Here is a 21,573-nt window from a genome sequence, read left to right as displayed (position 1 = left end):
CTCACAAACACCTCTCGACCAGGAATTTTGAGGTCGGGAGAAAATCAAATGTTTGATTTTCAGTTGACTGTTGTGAGCAAATCGCTCAATGGGCATGCGCAACAAGGATTCTTCTTCTTCCTCTCAGACGAAAACACAGAAGCATGGCGGGGGTGCGAGTGAAATAGAGTTCTTTCTGTCAAATTGACAGACCGTAGTAGCCATGTTTACTCGCCATCTGTATGTCCAAAAATGTCATTGCCTTTTCTTTTTAGGGCCTTAAGCACAAAATTGCACAAATTGCTAAGGCAGCGCATTTCTCTCTAGTGATTTTCATATTCCTCTTCTTGTCATGATCTTGTTCAGGGATCTGACCCACATGCAGGAAACCACTCAGAGAACCAGGGGAGAGGTTTAACAGGTTTTAGTAAAAACACGATGAGATGGGTCCAGTGTTACTCTGAACGCTTGTGAACCAGAACTGGAAGTGAGAAGGGAAGTTCAGTGTTTAGTTCAGGCTCAGTGGGAAAATTGAGCGACGACTTGCAAAAGCAGGAACTGTAACGGGACTCACGTTTTCTGAAAAGGTGTCCTTCCCAGAATCATGTCGGTGTGCGTTGTTCCAGGATTTGGTTGAGTCGTTGGAAGGCAGACAGGGTTTACTCAGGTTTGGTTGGTTCCTTGAGGAGCGGTGGAGCTAGCTGCCACTTAGATTTACTGAAGTACTTGAACGGTTCATGTGGAGATTTATCCCCTGCTCAGTGTGAAGCTCAAACAATCCTTTCGGTGGGAGAAGGTCCAAACTTCCAGCCCGCATCCCCCGCTCAGTGGGAAGCTCAAACGATCCTTACAGAGGGAGAAGGCCCAAACATCCAGTTTGCAGGATGACTCCCCAAAACTGGCAAACACTCTGGCATCAAGGTATTGGCAGTCAGCAGCTTAAGAGTCCTCAGATAATGAGGCAACCATCCGCAGGTGTGTGGAAGTGCCAAAGAGATCCGGGCGCCACTTGGTGGTTGGAGGGAGAAAACACAAAAACACAACCGACACAAACTGGATTCCTAACACTTCTACTGGTTAGAAGCTACAAGTAGCTCCATCTCGCTGCGGAGCTGAGTCCGATGTGGTTCTACCTGCTCACAGTGTGAAACCATAGTCATCTATACCACTTAACTCTCGTCCGCCTTGAACACCCGGGACAGTGTGTCAGATTTTTGCATTCCTAGTCCGGGGCCTGTAAGACAGAGAGAAATTAAAGCATCCAAAAAAGAGTACCCACCTCGCCTTTCTGGGGTTAAGTCTATAAGCCGACTTAAGGTATTCCAAATCTTGTGGTCAGTCCAAACCAAGAATGGAACCTTGGACCCCAACTCCAACCAATTGTGCTATTCTTCCAGTGCTAGCTTTACCGCCAGCAGTTCCTGATCCTCCACATCATAGTTCCAATCGTGACATCCGGCACACATGCAATGCATCAATCAAAACAAGCCTCTATCGAAACAACTGTTTGATTTTACATTTAAGTAAATAAAGACAGCATAAGTATAGACACCATTAAACATATTCAAATCCAATGTAATATATTTCGCATATCGAATGTGAATTTATAAAATAGAGCTACCACTAGCACCCACTTAGCCTTCTTGTTGTTACTGAATAGGGTTGCCAACTCCCTAAAAAAAAAAAAAAGGACACCTCATGTGTGGCAGCTGACCTGATTGCCTTTACCCCTCCTGGCGTGGTGATTTTTTTTTTAGCTGCCATCCATGTGTTAAATTATTTTTTTAACTATTTGAATCAGATCTGCGTTTAATTAGATGCATATTTTTGAGTGACATGAACACATAGAAAGCAAATTATTATACAGCAATTCCCTTTAATACAAAATGCACTACATACAATATAATATTTCAAAATATAAACTTTGCTGAATAAAATAGGTATCGTAAACATAAGCCTTTCCTGCTTAACTTCAAAGTGTAAAAATGAATATAAAACAATACATAAATAGTGTACATTTTTGGTGCAATAGCAAACTTATGCAAACTTGTAAACATATTTGTGCCTTAAATGCAATGACTATAGGCTATGATCCCCATCATTAGACAATGTGGCGATAGCCTACTTTTTCCACTTGTATTTCCTCTGTGCTCTTGCAGCAGCGAGGAGTTGTCCGCCCCAAAAAGCAGCGTCAGCATTTAAGTTACTCCGTTCATCCCTCATCTGTTGTCTCCCGCTATCTTCTCCATCAGCAACACTTTGCTCGATCAATGGGATGAGCGTATTGATCGTTACACATATGTTGTCAACTCACTGGTCACAACGCAGGACAGGGCCCAGGGATAAGTTTACCATAAGTTTTGTATCTAACGTTTCCTTGTTCTTCATTTTCCAATAGCTTTTTACTGACTATATTTTTACTCTCATAGTAATATGGGAAAAAGTGCGTCCCTTTTCCTCTACTTTAATTTCTAAATTTGGAATGATTCAGTTTTTCAAGGGATGGTTGACAACCCTATTACTGAAGCTCCTTGGCTCTCCTTTGTTAGTTTCAAAGTGGTGATGCTTTAAGTTTTGTTATTTAGTTAGCATTGCTTTAAAAAACAATAAATCTTCAAAAGTTTGTATAAAACCCCCAATGGATGTACTGCTACTTGCATTTTTATCTTGCTTAACACTAAAATATTTTCAGAACAAAAAAGGACAAGTTGATTATTGACCAGATTTCTTTAAGTACTCTCCCAAAGCTTGTGTATATTTTACAGTTCAGTAACCCATCTGAGAATGATTTAATCATTAGGTTTTATGCAGATGTGTTGTGTCTGGCATATCTCTGAAATTCACTACATTGTGTGTTTTAACCTCCACCTCTGGGAAAATCTTCAGAGCCTCCCTCCTGGAGAGGGTGTATGTTTATGTATTTTTTGCCCTGGTGACTGCATTTACAAAAAATAGCTTCAAGTCTTAAAAGCACACATGCAAAACTTTAATGATGGAAGTTTTAACAGGAACCTAAATAACCATAATTTTTTTTTTTCCTTGACTGCCTACATTTAGGTGTTTTTTTTAAGTTTGCAGATGCAATGATGCTTGTAAACCTAACAAGTTCTCTTATGATCTTTCAAGCTTTAAAGCATAAGTTGTCAAATATTTAAACTTTATTTTTTTACATCTCCAAGCCAGGCCACAGTTCTCCCATCCTCTATGTGCCTTCATGTAAAAGGAGATCCTCTTGACAGGCTTCTCCCTACTCTGTCTGTGACACGTTTGACTCTTTGTTCTCTTCCCAGCACAGGCCTTTTTTCATCCCAACAGGCAGATCTTCTCCTAGAAAACTACCAAGAAATACACGCACTGAGTAATACTTTTATAATTATTCTTTCCAAATAGTTGTATTTGGAAAAAAAATTGAGTCAGCACTGGGATTTATGGCGACCCCGCACATCAGTGGCAGGGAGCCGGCTCTCAGAAGTCACATGGTGCAACATCCTTTGATAAATGCAACACTGTGTTGTGTCACTAAAAGCCAATTACACCATGCGTTTTATGATTGATCTGCTTTGACAGTACTGGATGGCATTTAAATCAACAGCCCCTGAAGCCATCTCCAGGCATAAACGGTGGTGGTGGGGAGGGTGGCGTCGGGTTATGGGTCCTATAATCTAATTTGCTTGGTTGCTGAGTTGGGTTTCGAGATCATATGTTTTGAAAAAGAGAGCGGGAAAAGCAGGGGTGATATCCGGCAAGCCTTTGCTCACTCAGCTCGGTAAGGCTGCTCGCTCGTACAACTTTGATTGTCCCCTGTGTCGACAGCTCGATCCACAGCTTCAGAAGTACAAGCCACATACTGGCACTCATAAAGGCGTGTAGGGAGGTGTCATATTGAACGCGGGATTGCTTTTTAATCCTAGGCACATTGACTATTCTTGTCAATAGAGCCCCAATACAACTGCCAGCTTGAGCTTTTTTTTTTTTCTCCTACAGGATTCTTGCTGGGCTTAATTTTCAAAGTGAACGCACAGATGCCAAGGAAGGGTTTTCTTTTTTTCTCTCTTTTTGCCCCCTCCCCAAATGCCACTCTTCCTCTCTCTTCAGTTGTCCTAGAAGTCACCGCCAAAAGCAACATGCATGAAGCAGAAACGAACAGCGGGGAGGCTTGTCCACCTGTTTCTCACAACTAAATGACCTGATGGGGAAAATTCAACTCACCTGCACTCCTTTTTTAATTTTTAATCTCTTATTTCACAACTTCTTTTCACTTTCATTTATTTTCCTCATTTGAGAGAACTGATAAAAGTGCGAACTCTCTGGCTGAATCTAAAAACGCATGAAGCTTTTTTTCTCCCCTCAATGTCAAAGAACAAATCTTCCCCTTCTTGTCCTTCTCTCTGTTTGAATAATTATGATCCCCATCATTAGACAAGTTTCCCCACTGTATCTAAATTAGAGTGTCTCCTTTCAGGCCGGACATCATAGGTGTTCCCATGGTTTTAATGTCTCAAGGGGAGGAAATCTTTGAGGATACTGACTATTAACCCATGCTCTAATCATGTAGTCTGAAGGGGGATGCAAAATCCGCAAGAAATGTGAATTAATACGACCCGCCAAGGAATAAGTGAAGAAAGCGGTGAGTGTCCGTTTGCGAGGCTTAGGTACAACTGTCATAGTTTGTCTCTTCGTGGCGCAGCCCCCTTCATCTCCTCTTGATGGTGTCATGGAAGTGAGAGGCGTGAAAGCACAGTGACACTCTACGAGCCCGTTCCACTCGCAGCTGCTAATTCATCATGACAAATGTGCTCAGATGATCTGGCCCAGCAGCACTAATGGGGAGAGGAGAGAGCGCACTTCATTTGCACAAACCCACTCCAATTAATCCATCCAGCTTTACTCTGGGCTAATTGGAGCTGGGCCCTCCCTGCCTGTGTGTTAGTAATGTACCCGACACAGCTTTAACAGCGCCGTTCTTAAAGATCACTCTTTTTTTTTAGGGGGGGATAATGGTGCCGAAGTACCGTTCGTGGTAATAAAAACCTGCCTCTGGTTTCCTTAAAGTCAAGGTCTTTGGCCAAATCTCTTCATCATAGCATATTTTTAAGACCATGTATATACTTTTTTTTAATGTATTTTCTGCAGATTTAAAGTGACATATTTAAATATGTCAGAACATTAACAGCGTAATACATTTGCAAAAACATGCATACAATCATTTGACGACTGTCGGAATATAAAAGCACCATCACTACAAGCTTGAAAAGATCTTTTGATGTGTTCTTACCTTATATGTTTAGGGTTGTTTGGACAACAGCAGTATATGCATTAATGTTTCTGTTTATATTTTTGTCCCATGAGGCACTAAGTTGCTTTGGCTTGCCGTGGAACCCTTAGCGCCAATAGGGGGTCCTTTGTCTAAAGTTAGAATAGGGCCAGCTGTTGATTAATCCATCTAAAGTCAATTTTTGATCTCTTGCCATGCTTAAAACTTCCAACACTCCTCTGATCGGCCTCTGAGGAAAGCCTGCCGCTGAACCAGTCTTTATTGTTTTTCTGGCTCTCTGTCAGACGACGTCTTCGGTGTGTGACGCGAGATATTAAAGGAGCCAAATGTATATTTGCATTTTGAAAAGTTGGGATTTATGTGGTAGACAATCTAGAACAATTGTTGGCCTGTCAGTTCGGCTTTATCTTAGAAAACTTACAAAGGTTTACCACCCTGCCATACTCGGCTGCCTGGGTAATGCTGCCTCCTGTGTCTGCAGACATATTTTTCTAAAGGTGTGTGTGCCACATCTGTGCAGCTATTGTTTATTCATGGAGTAAACCCTTTGAAATGTGTTAAGATACTTCCCACTCATTATAAAAATCCTGCCACCCATGGATTAGGACTTTGATGTCACCAATCCTGCTTCAAAGGCTTCTTTCACTGCTATTAATCACAGTTTAGCCTCTGAAGATATAGCCAGAGAAAACATTTGGACATCTTGTGCAGAAACTTTGAAATGTTCAGACTGTCTTGCATATGCTATGCTCATATCCTTTCTACTGTGTGTGTGTGCCTGTTTGACTGCTGTGCATGCAGCTGCACTCCTGAGTCCATGGGATTCACAGAGATTTAGGCTCCTTGAATAGTATTTTATGAGGCAGCTGCTGTAGGAGCACAAACATTGTAGTGCAATTGCCTCAGTCGGATGTTTTTAGTATTTCTCAATAATCATTACCATAAGGCCATTAGAACTGCTTAAATCTTTTTGTTTTTGCATGATCACAGTGAGTTGGAAACTTGTGCCTTTGAATATGTTTTCTACATCACCTTTATGAATAGGCCTCTCAATCTGATGGCCATTTAGATTCAATTTATGCAATTCAGTTGTAAAAAGTCATGTGTTTTCATGTTTTTGACATGGGTTGACATTTAGGACATTAAGTTATTTTGAGTTCCATATAGGCATGGTATTTTCTAGGGCATGGGTAACGTCCGTGCCACTTTCCTAAAGTTTTGGCATGCCTTCTTCTTCACACCCAAAACATATGAATGGATAATGGCCAGGCCTCTGTAAAATGTAAGGACATGCCAAGGAAGTAATTTGGCTTTTGTTCCCTTTATCCAGAAGCTGCTGGACTGCGGTTTAAAGGAATAGTACACCCAAAACATGATTAGCCTTCATTTTCTACTCACCCCCATGCTGAACAAAACTCTGGAGTACTTTTTTGATATCTCAAATGCATCTGGAGATCTGGGAGGCTTCTTGCTGTCTGCTGACATTCAAATAATGGAGGTCTATGGCGCCCGAGACAGAAAGGTCCATAAAAGTCCACAAAAAACGTGTCAATATTCCTCCATACTGCTCGTCCAATGTAATCCAAGTGTCCTGAGTGGGTAGAATCCAGAATTTACTCGAAACGAAGTCATTTAGAACGTTTTAGAGCATAAACAGTAGTGTATAGGATTTCCTAATAGCGCCCCCATGCGCGCTCACGATTCTACGGAAGCCAGCAGACCAAACCGGAAGAAAGTGCGCATTCAGCGTCTGCTCTGCCGATAATGCAAGCGTAGAAGAAGAAATGTGCTGTTTACCTGTGCAAAGAAAGAAACAACGAAAGAAAAATGTCTGAGGACTTCAGTGTTGAGGAAGAGCATGAGTTCTTTGCCGAGCTGAATGCGCTGGTTTGGTCTGCCGGCTTCCGTAGAATCGTGAGCGCGCATGGGGGCGCTATTAGGAAATCCTATACACTACTGTTTAGGCTCTAAAACGTTCTAAATGACTTCGTTTCGAGTAAATTATGGACGCTACCCACTCAGGACACTTGGATTACATTGGACGAGCAGTATGGAGGAATATTGACACGTTTTTGTGGACTTTTGTGGACCTTTCTGTCTCGGGCGCCGTAGACCTCCATTATTTGAATGTCAGCAGACAGCAAGGAGCCTCCCAGATCTCCAGATGCATTTGAGATATCAAAAAAGTACTCCAGAGTGTTGTGCAGCATGGGGGTGAGTAGAAAATGAAGGCTAATCATGTTTTGGGTGTACTATTCCTTTAAGGATCTAAATTCTCTACTCGTTTTATGTTGTACTGTTCAAATGAAGCAGTATCATATTTCATTGTGAAGAACTTTATGATTTATTTTTTATCTGGAAACTGCCAAAAGTGACTTATTATTGTAATGATTTAATATTCAACAGGCAATCTGGCGATGTCCAGGGCTCGGGTCACTGCTGCCTCCAGATCTCTGCCTCCTCAACTAAGCTCAGGACGCAGCAAGGTGAGGTCCCAGTAATGTGAATTAGCAAGCACTGCTTTTTATTTGTTGCTCACAGGCATTGCTCCATAAGAAACACAGTAAAAGCTGCGCTATGAAGCATAGCCATATTAATTGACTACCTACCCTGTTGGCTATCTAGCTTGTGGTGATGTAGGATTGCCATCTGTTATTTGGGTTTGCAGCTTGAAAGTCATATATCAGAGTTTTCTTGCTAACAGACAGTGGAGAATTTATTGAATTCATTAATGGATTTATGCAGTGCAAACATCAACTTCAAAAGAGTGTCATATTCAAACATTTAAACCTATTTATTGGTTCATAAAACATGCTTGACCATATATCTGTCTTTGGAACCGTCATTTGCCAAAACTGTTTCTTTAAAGTAACAAATACTGAATTTATTTTCCCACTTAACAGGCACATTTATAGAGTTGTTTAAAAATTAACAGAATTTGGTTGACAAATGCTATACTGGGGTCTAATTTATTGTGGTATTTCCTAATGTCCTAATAGTTACAGTCTTCAGTCCATGTTCACTGAGCTAGAGCATGCATAAACCTTGGTGTCTTTCGTTTTTTATTAGGGTTATTGTCCAGAGTTATTTATAATCTTGGTTCTTAGGATTGAGATTGCCTTGGAAAAAGTGAACTTTCTTTCAAGATATGGTTCTGTATTAATTTCAGCCAAGTGTTTGATCAACGTCCTGATGAAAGGCCCAATATTGACCCATTTTCAGCTACCAGTGGAAGAGTTCACCAAATTGTTACTTCTGGTATTTCAGGGAGTTTTTTGTGGAAGCTCATGGGTTGAATTCTCTTATGACAGAAAGGACACTTGAACACGATTCACACCATTTTGTCCTCCGGAGGGGGAAAACTGAGATGTCTGATGATGTAGCGCTGAACCTATGAAGTGTTTAAGAGAGCTGTAGGAATTTGAATTGTCAATAAATGTTTCCCCCCTCCGATTTCACATTATTATTTTTAGCAGTTGATTAATTGATGATGAATGTTTTAATACACAACTTCAAAAAGTTTACATTTATTTCATAGAAATGTGTGAAGATGCAAAAAATCAGATCCCCATGATTTTATAGAATTTAATTTGAATACATTTGTGCAGTATAATTGAGGCCAGTCATACTCAGAAAAAAATAATTCAAATGAATTGTCTTGTAGTTTTTCTCTTGCTTTAATCTTTGTAAACTTCTTTATTTTTGTTCTTCTCTTATATATTTTTAGTCTTTTGAGTACATGTATGCTTTCATTTACCCATTTGTTTCATTGCTGATGTCACTGAAATTTCTAAATATAGAACAATGAGGGATTATTCTATTATATTCTATTCTATTCTATTCTGTTCTATTCTATTCTATGTTACGCTGGAAAAAGGTTATATTTTATGAAAGTATCTGCTTGTCAAACAAATGTTTTGAAAACACATGTTTTGAAAAACACCTGTTCTTCAAAACTTCATATTATGTTTGTGAAACAAAGACTTCAGTTTAGGTTTTTCAGATGTTTGCTTGGGGGGCCAATAAGTGAGCAGAGGACAGTGACTGTTGCCTTCCATCCTTCTACACACACACAAAATCACCTGATGGTTTAAAATGACACCCTACTTTAGGGTGAGTGTTTTCAATTTCTGTCCCTCCATTTCTCTTTTTCCTCTTTTTCTATGTGATTGGCAAACACATGCTGCACCCAAAGTCTCCAAAATACCTACTGAAGGTAAGACTTTAGTTGCAACCAGTAAAACCCTCTAAATCTACATGCATTTCCCCCAAAACTGTAAAGCGTATCCAAATTGCGAGCTGTCATTAAAGGAAGCGCTGCAAAATCAACTGAACATTTTAGTGAAGGTTGAATTGTGTGGAGCTTTGCTTTTCTAACTTCAATCAGTATCTGGCAGGGGAAAATGTAAATTATCTCTTTTGAAATATTTTTCTCACACAGCAACAATTCTGTGTTATCAATGTAAACAAATACTCTTAGATGTCTCTGCAATTCAAGAAAAACCTCTTGAAATTAGAAACAAACATTTTGGGAAAAATAACCATTGAAAAACAGATTTTCTTTGATGAACTTCCTCCAACTTCCGCCTACTCTTTTTTTGTTCTTGACGGGGAAAAAGTCTCACTAATAACAGCTCAGTGGGACTGATGCGATATGTATGCTGCCTTTTTCTCAATCAGAACCGGAGAAAAGTTGACCCTCATAAAAAGTTGTCTGATTAAAGTGTTGCCATGCTTGTTAGAAAGTAGAAGTGGGTCCAAGATAATCATTTGCTCATCTGAAAGCAGATACATGCACAAGTACAAAGTATGAGAAAACCTTATTCTGTTTTTGCACCCAGAGAAGATACCTTTCTTCCTTTGAGCAAGAATAAAATAAAGTATTCAGATATGCACTTTGCTGCATTGACTTGCCATAAAATATATATTGCATCATTAATTTTGATGAAGCTATGAAATGTAAGGGCTGTTAGAAAGCTTAAACTGTGTCCTCGTTAATCCGTCGTCATTCGAATGACTGTCTGCGCGGTGGAGGCAACTCTTATTACCCGCAATGCTCTGCAATTTTCCCATGCCCCTCAGCAGTGCCGAATTATTCTCTAGATAGTTGGTTTTAACTGTTTATCAGCTTTTTGTTGCTTTAACGGCACTTAGTGCAGCTGCGTATTCCCATGTTGCCTGTTTAGTAAAAGAAAAGCTGCTATATTATCTGTGCAATAATGATATCTCTGCAGAGGCTACTAAGAACAGCCAGGCTGCACATTAAAAACTTCACATTTACAAGTCTTGGGTCAAGTCTGACTGGTTCCAAGATTGTAGGATTTTAACTCTGAATGCTTATGTCCAGGTGGACACCATGGAGATGATGCGACACCCAGAAGAAACCACCAGCATGAGAAGGCAAACTATGGCATCATACTTCCGTGTAGGTTTCTTTGTTCTAATATCTCAGTAATCAAAAAAAGTTTGTCCGTCTGTCTGTCTTTCTTTTTTATGTCTCTTTGTTGCTTTTGATAGATATTTAGATTCTGCAGGCATCCAATCATCTTGAAAAGAAAGAAAAATCCAAGTCGTGATCTGTTTTATTGTGCTTCATGCACAATTGATGAACTTCAACTGTATCAATAGCATCAGATAACAAGATCAAAGAAAGACTAGAGACAGTTTGAAAGATTCTATAACCCACTCTGGTACTCAGCCAATAAAAACAACATTAATCAAACTTAGAATTCTGGATGATAAATTAGTACCATCTATGGTATTAGATCAAAAATGAAAAGAGCAATAAGAAATGTACTTTAAAATTCACCAAAAAGAATTTTCATCTGTTACCTGGAATTAAAGTTACATTCCCTATAGAAATTGAGATGTATATAGCCAGTTTTAATTTCCTCGTTTCTAAGCCAATCATATGAAAGTTTTCAGGATTATCAAAACAGTGCAGCATTTTACACTTTATGTGACAAAGGAGCTTCACTCTCTAAACATAGAAGGCAGTAAGAGGACCTGTCCGGAAACCGGAAGCCTTGGATTGATCTAAAAGTATTGTTTCGTTAACTTAATAAAAATTACATCACAATGTACAGCTTATGGCTGGGACAGGATTTGATTTGAATATGGAAATTTAAATTCAAGAAGCCCCATCCATCCATCCATCCATCCATCCATCCATCCATCCATCCATCCATCCATCCATCCATCCATCCATCCATCCATCCATCCATCCATCCATCCATCCATCCATCCATCCATCCATCCATTATCTGACATGCATTTGGGGTCGCAAGGGGTGCTGGTGCCTATCTCCAGCAGTCAATGGTACACCCTAGAAAGGTTGCCAGTCCATCGCAGGGCAACCCAGAGACAAACAAGACATACAACCATTCACGCACACACTCACACCTAAGGAGAATCTCTCCGCTGTGAGATCAATAAACCTCATCTAATCTAATCTAATCTAATCTAGAGAAGCCAATTAACCTAACAGTCATTTTTAGAAGAAGATGTGGGAGGAGGCCGGAATATCCGGAGAGAACCCACGCATGCTCAGGGAAAAAATGCAAAATCCATGTAGAAAGACCCCGGGCCAGGGATCAAACCCAGAACGTTCTTGCTGCAAGGCAGCAGTGCTACCCACTGCGCCAATTTAAGAAGCCTGTTATTTCAAAATAAAGGAAAAAATATCCAGGTTAAAACGTTTTTCATGTTCTTATCATCTTTTTTTGAGATTACATACCCTTATCGGATCATGACAAATTAAGGTCTTTACTTGTGTCTCTCCTTAGATTTTTGTTTTGCTGAATTTGAACACGATAACTTCCCATCACAAAGACAATTTGGATACACCACAAGTGCAACGTCTTATTCTCTTATTGCTTAATAAGGGATAAAGTTCGACTTGGTGTGTAGTTGAACAGTTAGAAAACATAGTATTAAGTTGCTAGTAATACATGCACACTTTACATGCAGTCAAACCAGTGCTCCATTATGCAGCCTGGTTATGTTTTAATGTCTTCAAAAGGTGTACTAATTGAATTCAAGGTCCTTTGTTTAAAAAGCAAACAAACATTTGATTCAATTCACTTTCTTTAGAATTTCTGCACACAGAGACAAAGTGAAAATGACAAGCATCAAAGGGAGCAGTCAGTGTGAGACTGGGGTTCACAGATTAGCAAACATGTCGACCAGATTTTTCTTTTTTTATCAGCCAGTCATGTGTGATATTTTTTACTACCGGTAATTTAAAGGGGCAGTGTGCAAGTTCCAGGTTTTTTGGCAGATTTCCCTTTGGCGAAAAGTTGATATGGCACCAGTAACAAAGAAAAGCACCACAATCTGCTACTGTAATGCACAGTTCTGTTATTTAGAGGTGTTATGTTTTCTGCGCTAAAAAAGTAATGAATACTAAAGTTATTCTGGATGAAATGTCACTGCAGGTTTTCATTCCCAGGGCAGATCTGAACTCCTTCCTTTGGTAAAAACTAATATCAGCTTAATTCCTTGTTAGTCAAACTTAACTTTGACCTGTTTCCTCACTCTTGTATGAAGTCTGTGATGGGGTTCTAGGTGCACTTGTGACTGATGTTTTCGGAGCCATCTCAACAAACAATCGCCTGTGTTCCCTTCCTGTTGTGAAGCTCCAACAAAGTAGCAAGTTAAATGAGAGCACTCGGCATGTCACACCCATGTGCACGCCCAGAGAATTCAGCCCAACTCACTCTCTTGTTAACTGATTAATAAAGCCTATAGAAGCAACTACGGTAAATAGAGGAAAGGTCATTTTACACATCGGGCAGTTCTAAATTCCTGAAAACACAGATGGGAAATCAGTTTGTATGAAGTTTTGCCACTTGTAGCAAATTGAAAATGCATTGGGCTGGTCAGAACACAGAAGACTCTATAGCCCCTTTTACGCTACCCTTTTAAAACCATGCTAAGAATCGTCCGAGCATGGTAACTGAGATAACTGTTGAGTTTAAATGGACCACAACTGAACTGGACCGTGCCAGACACAACGGAACCATACTAAATCTAGTACTAGTTCAGCAGTAGGGCTCGGTACAGTTCAGTTGTGGCTCGGTTCTCTGATAACAAGAAGTGCATGAGCAGACGGCGTCATCTCCTGTTTACAGTCCGCTGACTCATTTTGCAGGTTTTCCTGCGTGTCTGGCTTTGCAATTCACAGGTCTTTTCACCTTTTCACAACATAAACTTCTTCTCAGCCTATTAACAATAAATGGCATCCAAAGAGAGTGGTACGACCTGGGATGGTGCTGAGATTGAGACTCTCATTAAAATTTGGGCGGAGGAGGCTATCCTGGCACATAAGTCCCTGAATTTTATGTGTGCCGCCATCTTTGTTTGCGTAATTCCTGCCTTGATAGCTGTAGTATAGTGGACTGCCGATAGGGGGCGAGAAACTGCTAGCGTGGTGTGTAAATGGTCCCAAGCAACCGGGCTTGGCTCAATTAACTGAACCAAGCTCAGTCTGAACTCGGCATGGATCAGTTTCAGGGAGATAGAGTCTAAAATGGGGCATATGCAACAGTGTTTGCATACCTCTAACCGAGCCCACACAGACTGGGATCTGCTCTGCTCACTGTATGCATAGTAGGAGTATTTCTATACGCACTACAGCCAATGTAACAGGAAAAAAAAATCTCCTCAGAGCTTGCAGAGTCAGAAACCAAGAGTGTGACCCAGCCTTAAGGACATGTATGGGAAAGAAAAAGTAAAATATTTACCTTTAAACTTGCGAAATACACCTTTAAGAACATATCTTTTTGACTGATAAAAATTAAGTTACTTATCACTCTTATATTGTGAGTTGTTTAAAAAATCTTAATCTTAAAGTGTAGTATTACAATATCAGAAAAAGATTATGAATGCAAAGACTTTCGGCAATTAAACAAATTTTGTCAATTCTATGTGACTTTAAAACAAATGCATAGTATAAGCACTAATACTAAGCAATTGTTATCGCTTTATATCAGGCTTCCTGGAAAAAGTTGTGCCTTTTTTTCCATTTGTTGATATGAATCCATACATATCTCAGCTTTTACATACTCATTCTCTGCTTCCTACTATTGTTTTTTTTTTTTCTTAATCCACAGTACTCCCTGATGGACTTGCTTTCTAAGATGGTGGTGGGCCAGCCACACTTTGTACGCTGCATCAGACCCAATGACGACAGGCAGGCGCTGCGCTTTTGCAAGGAGAGGGTGATGGTGCAACTGCGCTACACTGGAATCCTGGAGACGGCAAACATCCGCAGACAGGGCTACTCCCACCGCATCCAGTTTGAGGATTTTGTCAACAGGTTGTAGTGTTAATGAGATGGGTTTGCATTTCTACTCTAGGCTGCTGTTTTGCATCCTCTTGAGGGCATGCAGAACAAGTTAGTGCCCCTCTGCATTACACAGAAACACGGGTTGTTTAATTAGATAGAAGTTTAAGTTGAGCTGAGCAAGAGGCTGAGTAATTGGTAGTCATTAGTGATAGTGCAGCACCTAATTTTGGAACCTCTTTAACTGGGTGAATAGTGTATTCTGGGAAATATGGATCGTATTCAAGCAGGGTGGAACCATAATTATAAGGGGGGATGCATTTTAATGGGTTTTCTTCTACTATTCATAACGAGAGTTTGTTCTTTCACTAAATGACCTGGAAAAGCTCAAATCTAGCCTCCCTGTCCCAATGGTGTTATGTCAGAACACAATTAAAAAGGAGCCTCATCATTAGTTTAACTTTACATAAGGCTGCACTTCTTCTAAAAATGTGGAACATGATCTGATAAATCTTACTAAACTCAACACAATGTTTTCAACGTGGCTTCGCTAAATATTCCTAAGCCCAAACTTGAATGTCCTGAGTCATTTCAAGAAAAAACAGAAAGCATATTTAGTCTGGGAGAAAAATCCTCATGTTTGATCTTTGTTGCTTTGAAAAAAAATCTTCATCCACTTCTAATGTGGATGCATCAAAATGATTTGAACTTTAATTAACTTGGGCTTTCGGCCAGTAGGAGAAAACTTTGAGATGACTGGTTACTCCTGCAGCTGAAGGGAAGCTTTAGAGTGTTTGCTTCATTTTGGTGAGCTGAAACTTTGAACATGAGCTTATGATACTTGTCCTTCTTTTTCCCCTCGTAAAACAGTGATTACAAGAGGATCATGCATGACTTGACATGAAAACATTTTTTTTTTTTCGTTTTCTTTGCGGGTATGATTCTGCCAAATAAAGAGCCCCTTCAGTCTTAGCCTGGTTTATCAGCCCGCGTCATCCCACCTGAGATCGGCCGGAGTTGCACAGACAAACCTGAATGGCTAAACTGCACCTTTGGAGAAAAACTGATTTAAATTTGTGCTCTCATATCAAAGGCTCGTCTGATGTTGCAGCGCTTTGTATTTACCATCAAAGAAATAACAGGTATCAACAGGAATTAGTATGAAAGGCTTTAGACTGAGGCGGGGAGGGGAGTTCAAAGAACTTTTTTCTTCTTGTTGTTGTTCTTCTCTTTTTGACCAACTCTGGAGCTCTGGAGATGAACCAGGGGCTCTGGAGCCTTGATGTCCCTGTGCAAACACTCAGAGCCGCCCTGCTCTGTGCTGCTATTCTATAAACTGCAACAAGAGAACCTGGATTCAGACAATGTGAGCAATAAACAGCAGTGAGGCAGATCCCCAGTGATAGGCCTGGGATCTCCAATGGACTCTGATTTTAAGATTTCCTAAACAGAGTTGAAACAATGGGGCTCTGTTCTGTCTGAGCAGCTGATGTTTAATTTAGTCTCTTAAACATTGTTCAGTAATCTGCTTTAAAGCAGAACTGTGTTTTCAGAGCTACAACAATAAACAGTACTTGGATTTGTTGGTTATCAGATATTCAGAACTACATTTTAACTTCTTTCTTGCTAGATTGCTGATCGGCATTTTTTATTTTATTTTGTGTGTTCCGTGTTATGTTTTTGTTATGACACAGATGGCTTCATTTCAGCTTTAAAAATGCTAAATATGTTTGTTACTATATTTCTTTTTTATTATTTTAACAGATACTAAAGTACAACACTCTCCACATTTATTGATATCTCTGAGAAAGATGTGTCAAAAAGCTTTTAAGCAAATTAAGCCTTTTTTTTCACTACAACTATCTTAGGGAAAATCTTATCTTATGCTGCCTAAAATGTCATGTGAGGAAATTGATTTTTCTTTCGCAACAACACTAATTCTTGTGAATTTAATGTAATGGAGGCCTTTTTAACCCTTATTTGAATTTGGTATTTTTAAAAACAGACAATTAGTAATCTAGGATTTCCTGTTTCCTGTTTAAAAATGGTGTGAAAAATATACACAGTTTTAAGAAGGTCTTAAATTACAAAGACAAGGAAATATGCTAATTAAGTAAGATCATATGCTGAAAAGAACAATTTTCCAAAAAAAAAAAATAATTTGAAATGAGTTACACTATCAACATAACAGATCATTCAAGCTTTCTGAACATTTATGAACATTAATATTTTACAGCAGTATCCAGACTGCTGTCCTTTACTAGACTCCAGTTTAGAAAATGTTTTATTGGGTAGTTACTCGTATTGAAATTAATTTGCCTCACATTTTCTGGAAAATACATCTAATGAAAAGATGTTCTAAGTATGCTGAAAACTATCAAACAAGAAATTGACTGATTTGTTTCTGAGGGGTATAAATGTGCCATAACAAAAACTTCCCTCTTCAAAATGGGACAGAAAAGAAGTAGATTAAAAATAAAGTACATGTATAAAGATTTTTATAAATCAGGAAAGTAATACAAGAAAACCAGTTTGTATGAGGACCAAAGTTTTTAATTTCCCTGTGGGTGCAGGGAAGAGGATTGTAGGGAAGATGAAAAAAAAATTCTTTAAATCTCATAGTTAGAAAACAGTAATTTGTATTTAAGGCTTTTTAGACATCATTATGAGGGTTTTTTAATGACTGTTGATGATGGTGTTTTTAATTAATCTTTTATTTTGTTATCAAAGTATGTATTCAGCCAGTTTGTTTATCTGTAGAAGGGAAATAAAATATTTTAATTTATGTAGTTCAGTCTTTTTTTTTTTATCTTACAGATATTATTATCTTGCATTTCGAGCTCACCAGTTGCCTGAGACAAGCAGAGAAAATGTAATTGCCATACTGGAACGGGCCAAACTACAGGGTGTGGTGCTGGGGAAGACAAAGGTAGCATGATTTATTATTTTTACAACTAAAATGTAAATAAATGGGAAGTATGAGTTAGTAAAAGATGATTTATTATTATAAATGTGATAAAACAGAAAGAGCAAAGGTAAACCAAGTGTCCTTTCAGGTATTTTTGAAGTACTACCATGTGGAGCAGCTGAACCTGCTGCTGCGGGAGGTGATAGCTCGGGTGGTGGTGATGCAAGCTTATGCTAAAGGTTGGCTTGGTGCCCGCCGATATCGGAAAGTAAAGGAGAAGAGACACCGAGGAGCCATCATCATCCAGTCAGGTGGAGTTACGCTAAAATCAACCAAAAATATTAAACAATAAGCTGAAAACATGCAAACACGTTCCTGTGTTCTTTTGTTCTGTAACAACAAAACAGTTGCAGTTTGTTGTAAGCTTGATTACTGGTCTCTTTCTGGTTTGTGTCTGTAAATCGTCCTGAAAGGGATAGTTTGATAACCACAGGTTGACCCATGAGGGTTAAGAGCAATGCTTCAGAGCAAACAATAAGACCTTAGAGGGTTCAAAGGAAGCTGTTCCATGGCCACCTGGTTTAGCAGTGTTTTGAAGTGGGATCTTATGTAGTATATTCAGTCTATTTTGTTTCACAGAGGTAGGTCAGCTTTCTCTTTCACACACTCTGTTTCTTCTTCTAGCCTGGAGGGGCTACGCTGCACGGCAGAAACTCACGCAAATAAAAAAGGAGCGAGAAGAAGCTGCAATCCGCATACAGTCAGGTATGAAAAGTTTTTCTAAGAAGTGCATCACAAAGTTATGTTACACATCTGGATTATCTCATCTCGCTCTCTGGGTATTTTTTTTTATGAGACAATGTGAATAAAGGTCAAACCTTGTATCTTTGTGAAACACCTTTTTGATCTCTATCAGTTGCCCACGAAAGAGTGATTATTAATTAATAATGCATCAACGCTTTTGAAAGTTTGGATAGCATTTGGTCCCCATGTTTCTGGAGAACTGTGCATACTGAGATTCGTTTTTCCTTTCATCTAGTTCCCAGTAAAGGCAAGAGAGGGGCTTATCCCTTCTGTTTCCTCACAACTTCCTCTCTCAAATTCCTGGCCTATTACACAGCTCTCACATACCAGAAACAAGATGCCTTTTTATACTGTCAACCTTTTCATCTGAAATGTAAATTAATTCTTACTCAGTGTGCCTTGACGAAGATCAAAGTGGGCACATTAACCTTCCCAGCCCCAGCCCCCCAATGCTTGGAGCCTCTCAGTGGAGGACAAGAGAGGGTGCCAAAAGGGGCTGGAGAGAGGAGGGCAGAGGGAGGAGATCTGGCATTGTTTCCACTGGCTCTCTTAAGGGCTGCCCTCATCTGGCACATGGAGCTTCTCAGTCGCCTGCACACCTTGTGTAAATGTGCTCCATTAAGCCCTTGTAAATAAAGCTGCTGAATGGGTAAACATGGTTTTGGTGTGAGGAAAGCCTCTCTGTCGCAACTGCCTTTCTTTCCAGACAAGCGTGTTTGTGTGTGGCCACTGGGGGTTCACGGGATGTATGGGGGGGGGGAACCTGAACCTGACACAAGTGGGGCCTCGGCCCCCTCTACCACCGCCCCACCCCTCCCCTCCCCATGCAGCACTCCAGCACATTCACATTGTGTGTTCCTCGCAGCTTATAGCCTTTGAGGTGGGCTGCATTTGCATCTTGAAAATAAACAGATGCCTTTCAAATGTATGAGCCTGGTGGCTTCTTAGATCTCAGCAGGGCCCGAGGGACGTGCTCACCATCGATCAGATTAGACCATGCAAAGTAGAACCATTGCTCAACAATGTACTTGAGCGTTCTTTCCCTGTGCATATAATTTTATCAGAAAAACACAAGAGCGGGTTGAGGGAGTAACTCAGCATGCCTTTTTTACCCTCCGACAGGGTGTAATATATCTCAATATTCACAGAACAACAGCTTATGTGAATGCTTAAGCATTTACATTTTCTATTTTCGATTTCTCTCTCTTCTTATATACTGCATAATATATATATATATATATATATATATATATATATATATATATATATATATATATATATATATATATATATATATATATATATATATATATATATATTTATATTAGTGACCATCCAAGGAAAAACAAAAAATGCCATTATACCACATTTCCTCAACAGATTAGATTCATCACCTACAAATATAAAATAAAGCTATTTTCTATAAATGGTCGGATAGTCAACATAAAACAAAAAAAGTCCAAGTTTAGAGACAAATGTAAACATCTGAAAGTCCACAGGAACAAGAATCAAGATTATTATGAAACATTCAGATTGTGACTCTCTTTAAGTTGTTGTACAACAGGGAGAGGTGGAAAAAGTTGAGATTATTTTCTGTTATGATCGGCTACATCTGATAGTGGCATCCTGTGCAGTTTACAGGGGCCGTCAGGTACGTCAACATCATTGTCACCAGGAGCAGAACTGTCACAATACGGCCAGAGGATCAACCAACAGGGAAGAAAACATAAGGTCAGCTTTGGTATCCATTATTATTTAAGATTTATGTTCATTTACACTACATTTAATTTTTGAAGTCATATCCTTTTACTTCTCTTTAACCTTACCCCAGCTATTGAACAATAGCCACCATCAGTTTAGTGTTTTGTCTCTCATTTTCCCTTCAACTGTGTTTCTGTCTTTGACAAATCCACTAAAGTCATTTTTTTTGCCAATGAAACAAACTTTTACACCATCTTGGTGTAGAGAGTTTATTGGACAGCAATAGAGACGAACGTTATATGTGTACTACCTAGTCTGATACGCTGCTGCTTACTGTTTACATGTACAGTGGGGCAAAAAAGTATTTAGTCAGCCACCAATAGTGCAAGTTCTCCCACTCAAAAAGATGAGAGAGGCCGGTAATTTTCATCATAGATATGGGTCTTTCAGCATGACAATGATCCCAAACACACCGCCCGGGTAACGAAGGAGTGGCTTCGTAAGAAGCATTTCAAGGTCCTGGAGTGGCCTAGCCAGTCTCCAGATCTCAACCCCATAGAAAATCTTTGGAGGGAGTTGAAAGTCCGTGTTGCCCAGCGACAGCCCCAGAACATCACTGCTCTAGAGGAGATCTGCATGGAGGAATGGGCCAAAATACCAGCAACAGTGTGTGAAAACCTTGTGAAGACTTACAGAAAACGTTTGATCTCTGTCATTGCCAACAAAGGGTATATAACAAAGTATTGAGATGAACTTTTGTTATTGACCAAATACTTATTTTCCACCATATTTTGCAAATAAATTCTTTAAAAATCAGACAATGTGATTTTCTGGATTTTTTTTTCTCATTTTGTCTCTCATAGTTGAGGTATATCTATGATGAAAATTACCGGCCTCTCTCATCTTTTTAAGTGGGAGAACTTGCACTATTGGTGGCTGACTAAATACTTTTTTGCCCCACTGTATTATGACAGTATATTATAAAACTTTCCATCAAAGCCTTTAAAGATTTTAATAATACTAAGTAACTTTTTTAATTGCCCCAAATTCAGATGTGGGCAGATGTAAGTCACCAACCTCATATAGTTGAGATGGAAATAATTGATCTAACATCAATATAATAATATAATACAGTATATGGTCCAACTGCTCTCTGTCCATGTTTGCAACAAACTCTGAGTAAAAAAAACCCAAAACAAATTTAATTTGGATTGAGCTAGAGTGTTTCTATTTGTGTCTGCATATGACTTGATTGCTTTCAAATGAATTGGGGCAGATTTTGATTCTGTATATAACTGCATATGAATTAGGCCTTTTTGTCTTGTAAAGTGGGTTGAACTGAAAGTCTTGATGCTACGCTTAGCATTTAATGTTTTGCTGTTTCACCCCAGAGGAGAAAGCTCCTCCCTGAGTACTGCCTTTCTCCCTTTTTATAAATGTAATAAATAACTTTCCACCAAGATAGCACACTTGTCTGACCACAAATAAGGCTGAGCGCTGCACTGGTCTCCAGATGTAGGAACTGGGGGCTTTGTGTTTATTCAGCACATGGGCAGGCCGGTCATTAAGAAAGTATGTGAGAGGCATGAAAGCGGCCACTGACTGAACGGCATCAAACAG

At 39.4% G+C, this 21,573-nt stretch overlaps 1 protein-coding gene across 1 annotated transcript in view; it reads left to right on the top strand.

Moving 5' to 3' along the window:
- Positions 1 to 21,573, top strand: part of myo3b (myosin IIIB) — a 113,246-nt gene that overhangs the window by 56,670 nt on the left and 35,003 nt on the right. Inside the window, exons 24-31 of the mRNA XM_038301181.1 lie at positions 7,661 to 7,740; positions 9,450 to 9,470; positions 10,602 to 10,679; positions 14,368 to 14,573; positions 17,358 to 17,469; positions 17,597 to 17,759; positions 18,133 to 18,213; positions 19,887 to 19,983. Coding sequence (XP_038157109.1) covers positions 7,661 to 7,740; positions 9,450 to 9,470; positions 10,602 to 10,679; positions 14,368 to 14,573; positions 17,358 to 17,469; positions 17,597 to 17,759; positions 18,133 to 18,213; positions 19,887 to 19,983 — 838 coding nt within the window. The remainder of the gene's footprint in view (positions 1 to 7,660; positions 7,741 to 9,449; positions 9,471 to 10,601; positions 10,680 to 14,367; positions 14,574 to 17,357; positions 17,470 to 17,596; positions 17,760 to 18,132; positions 18,214 to 19,886; positions 19,984 to 21,573) is intronic.

This window comes from Cyprinodon tularosa, unplaced genomic scaffold (genome assembly GCF_016077235.1).
Source record: "Cyprinodon tularosa strain WSP-4 unplaced genomic scaffold, ASM1607723v1 ctg463, whole genome shotgun sequence".
NCBI lineage: Eukaryota > Metazoa > Chordata > Actinopteri > Cyprinodontiformes > Cyprinodontidae > Cyprinodon > Cyprinodon tularosa.
This window is presented reverse-complemented; position numbering and strand designations above follow the sequence as displayed.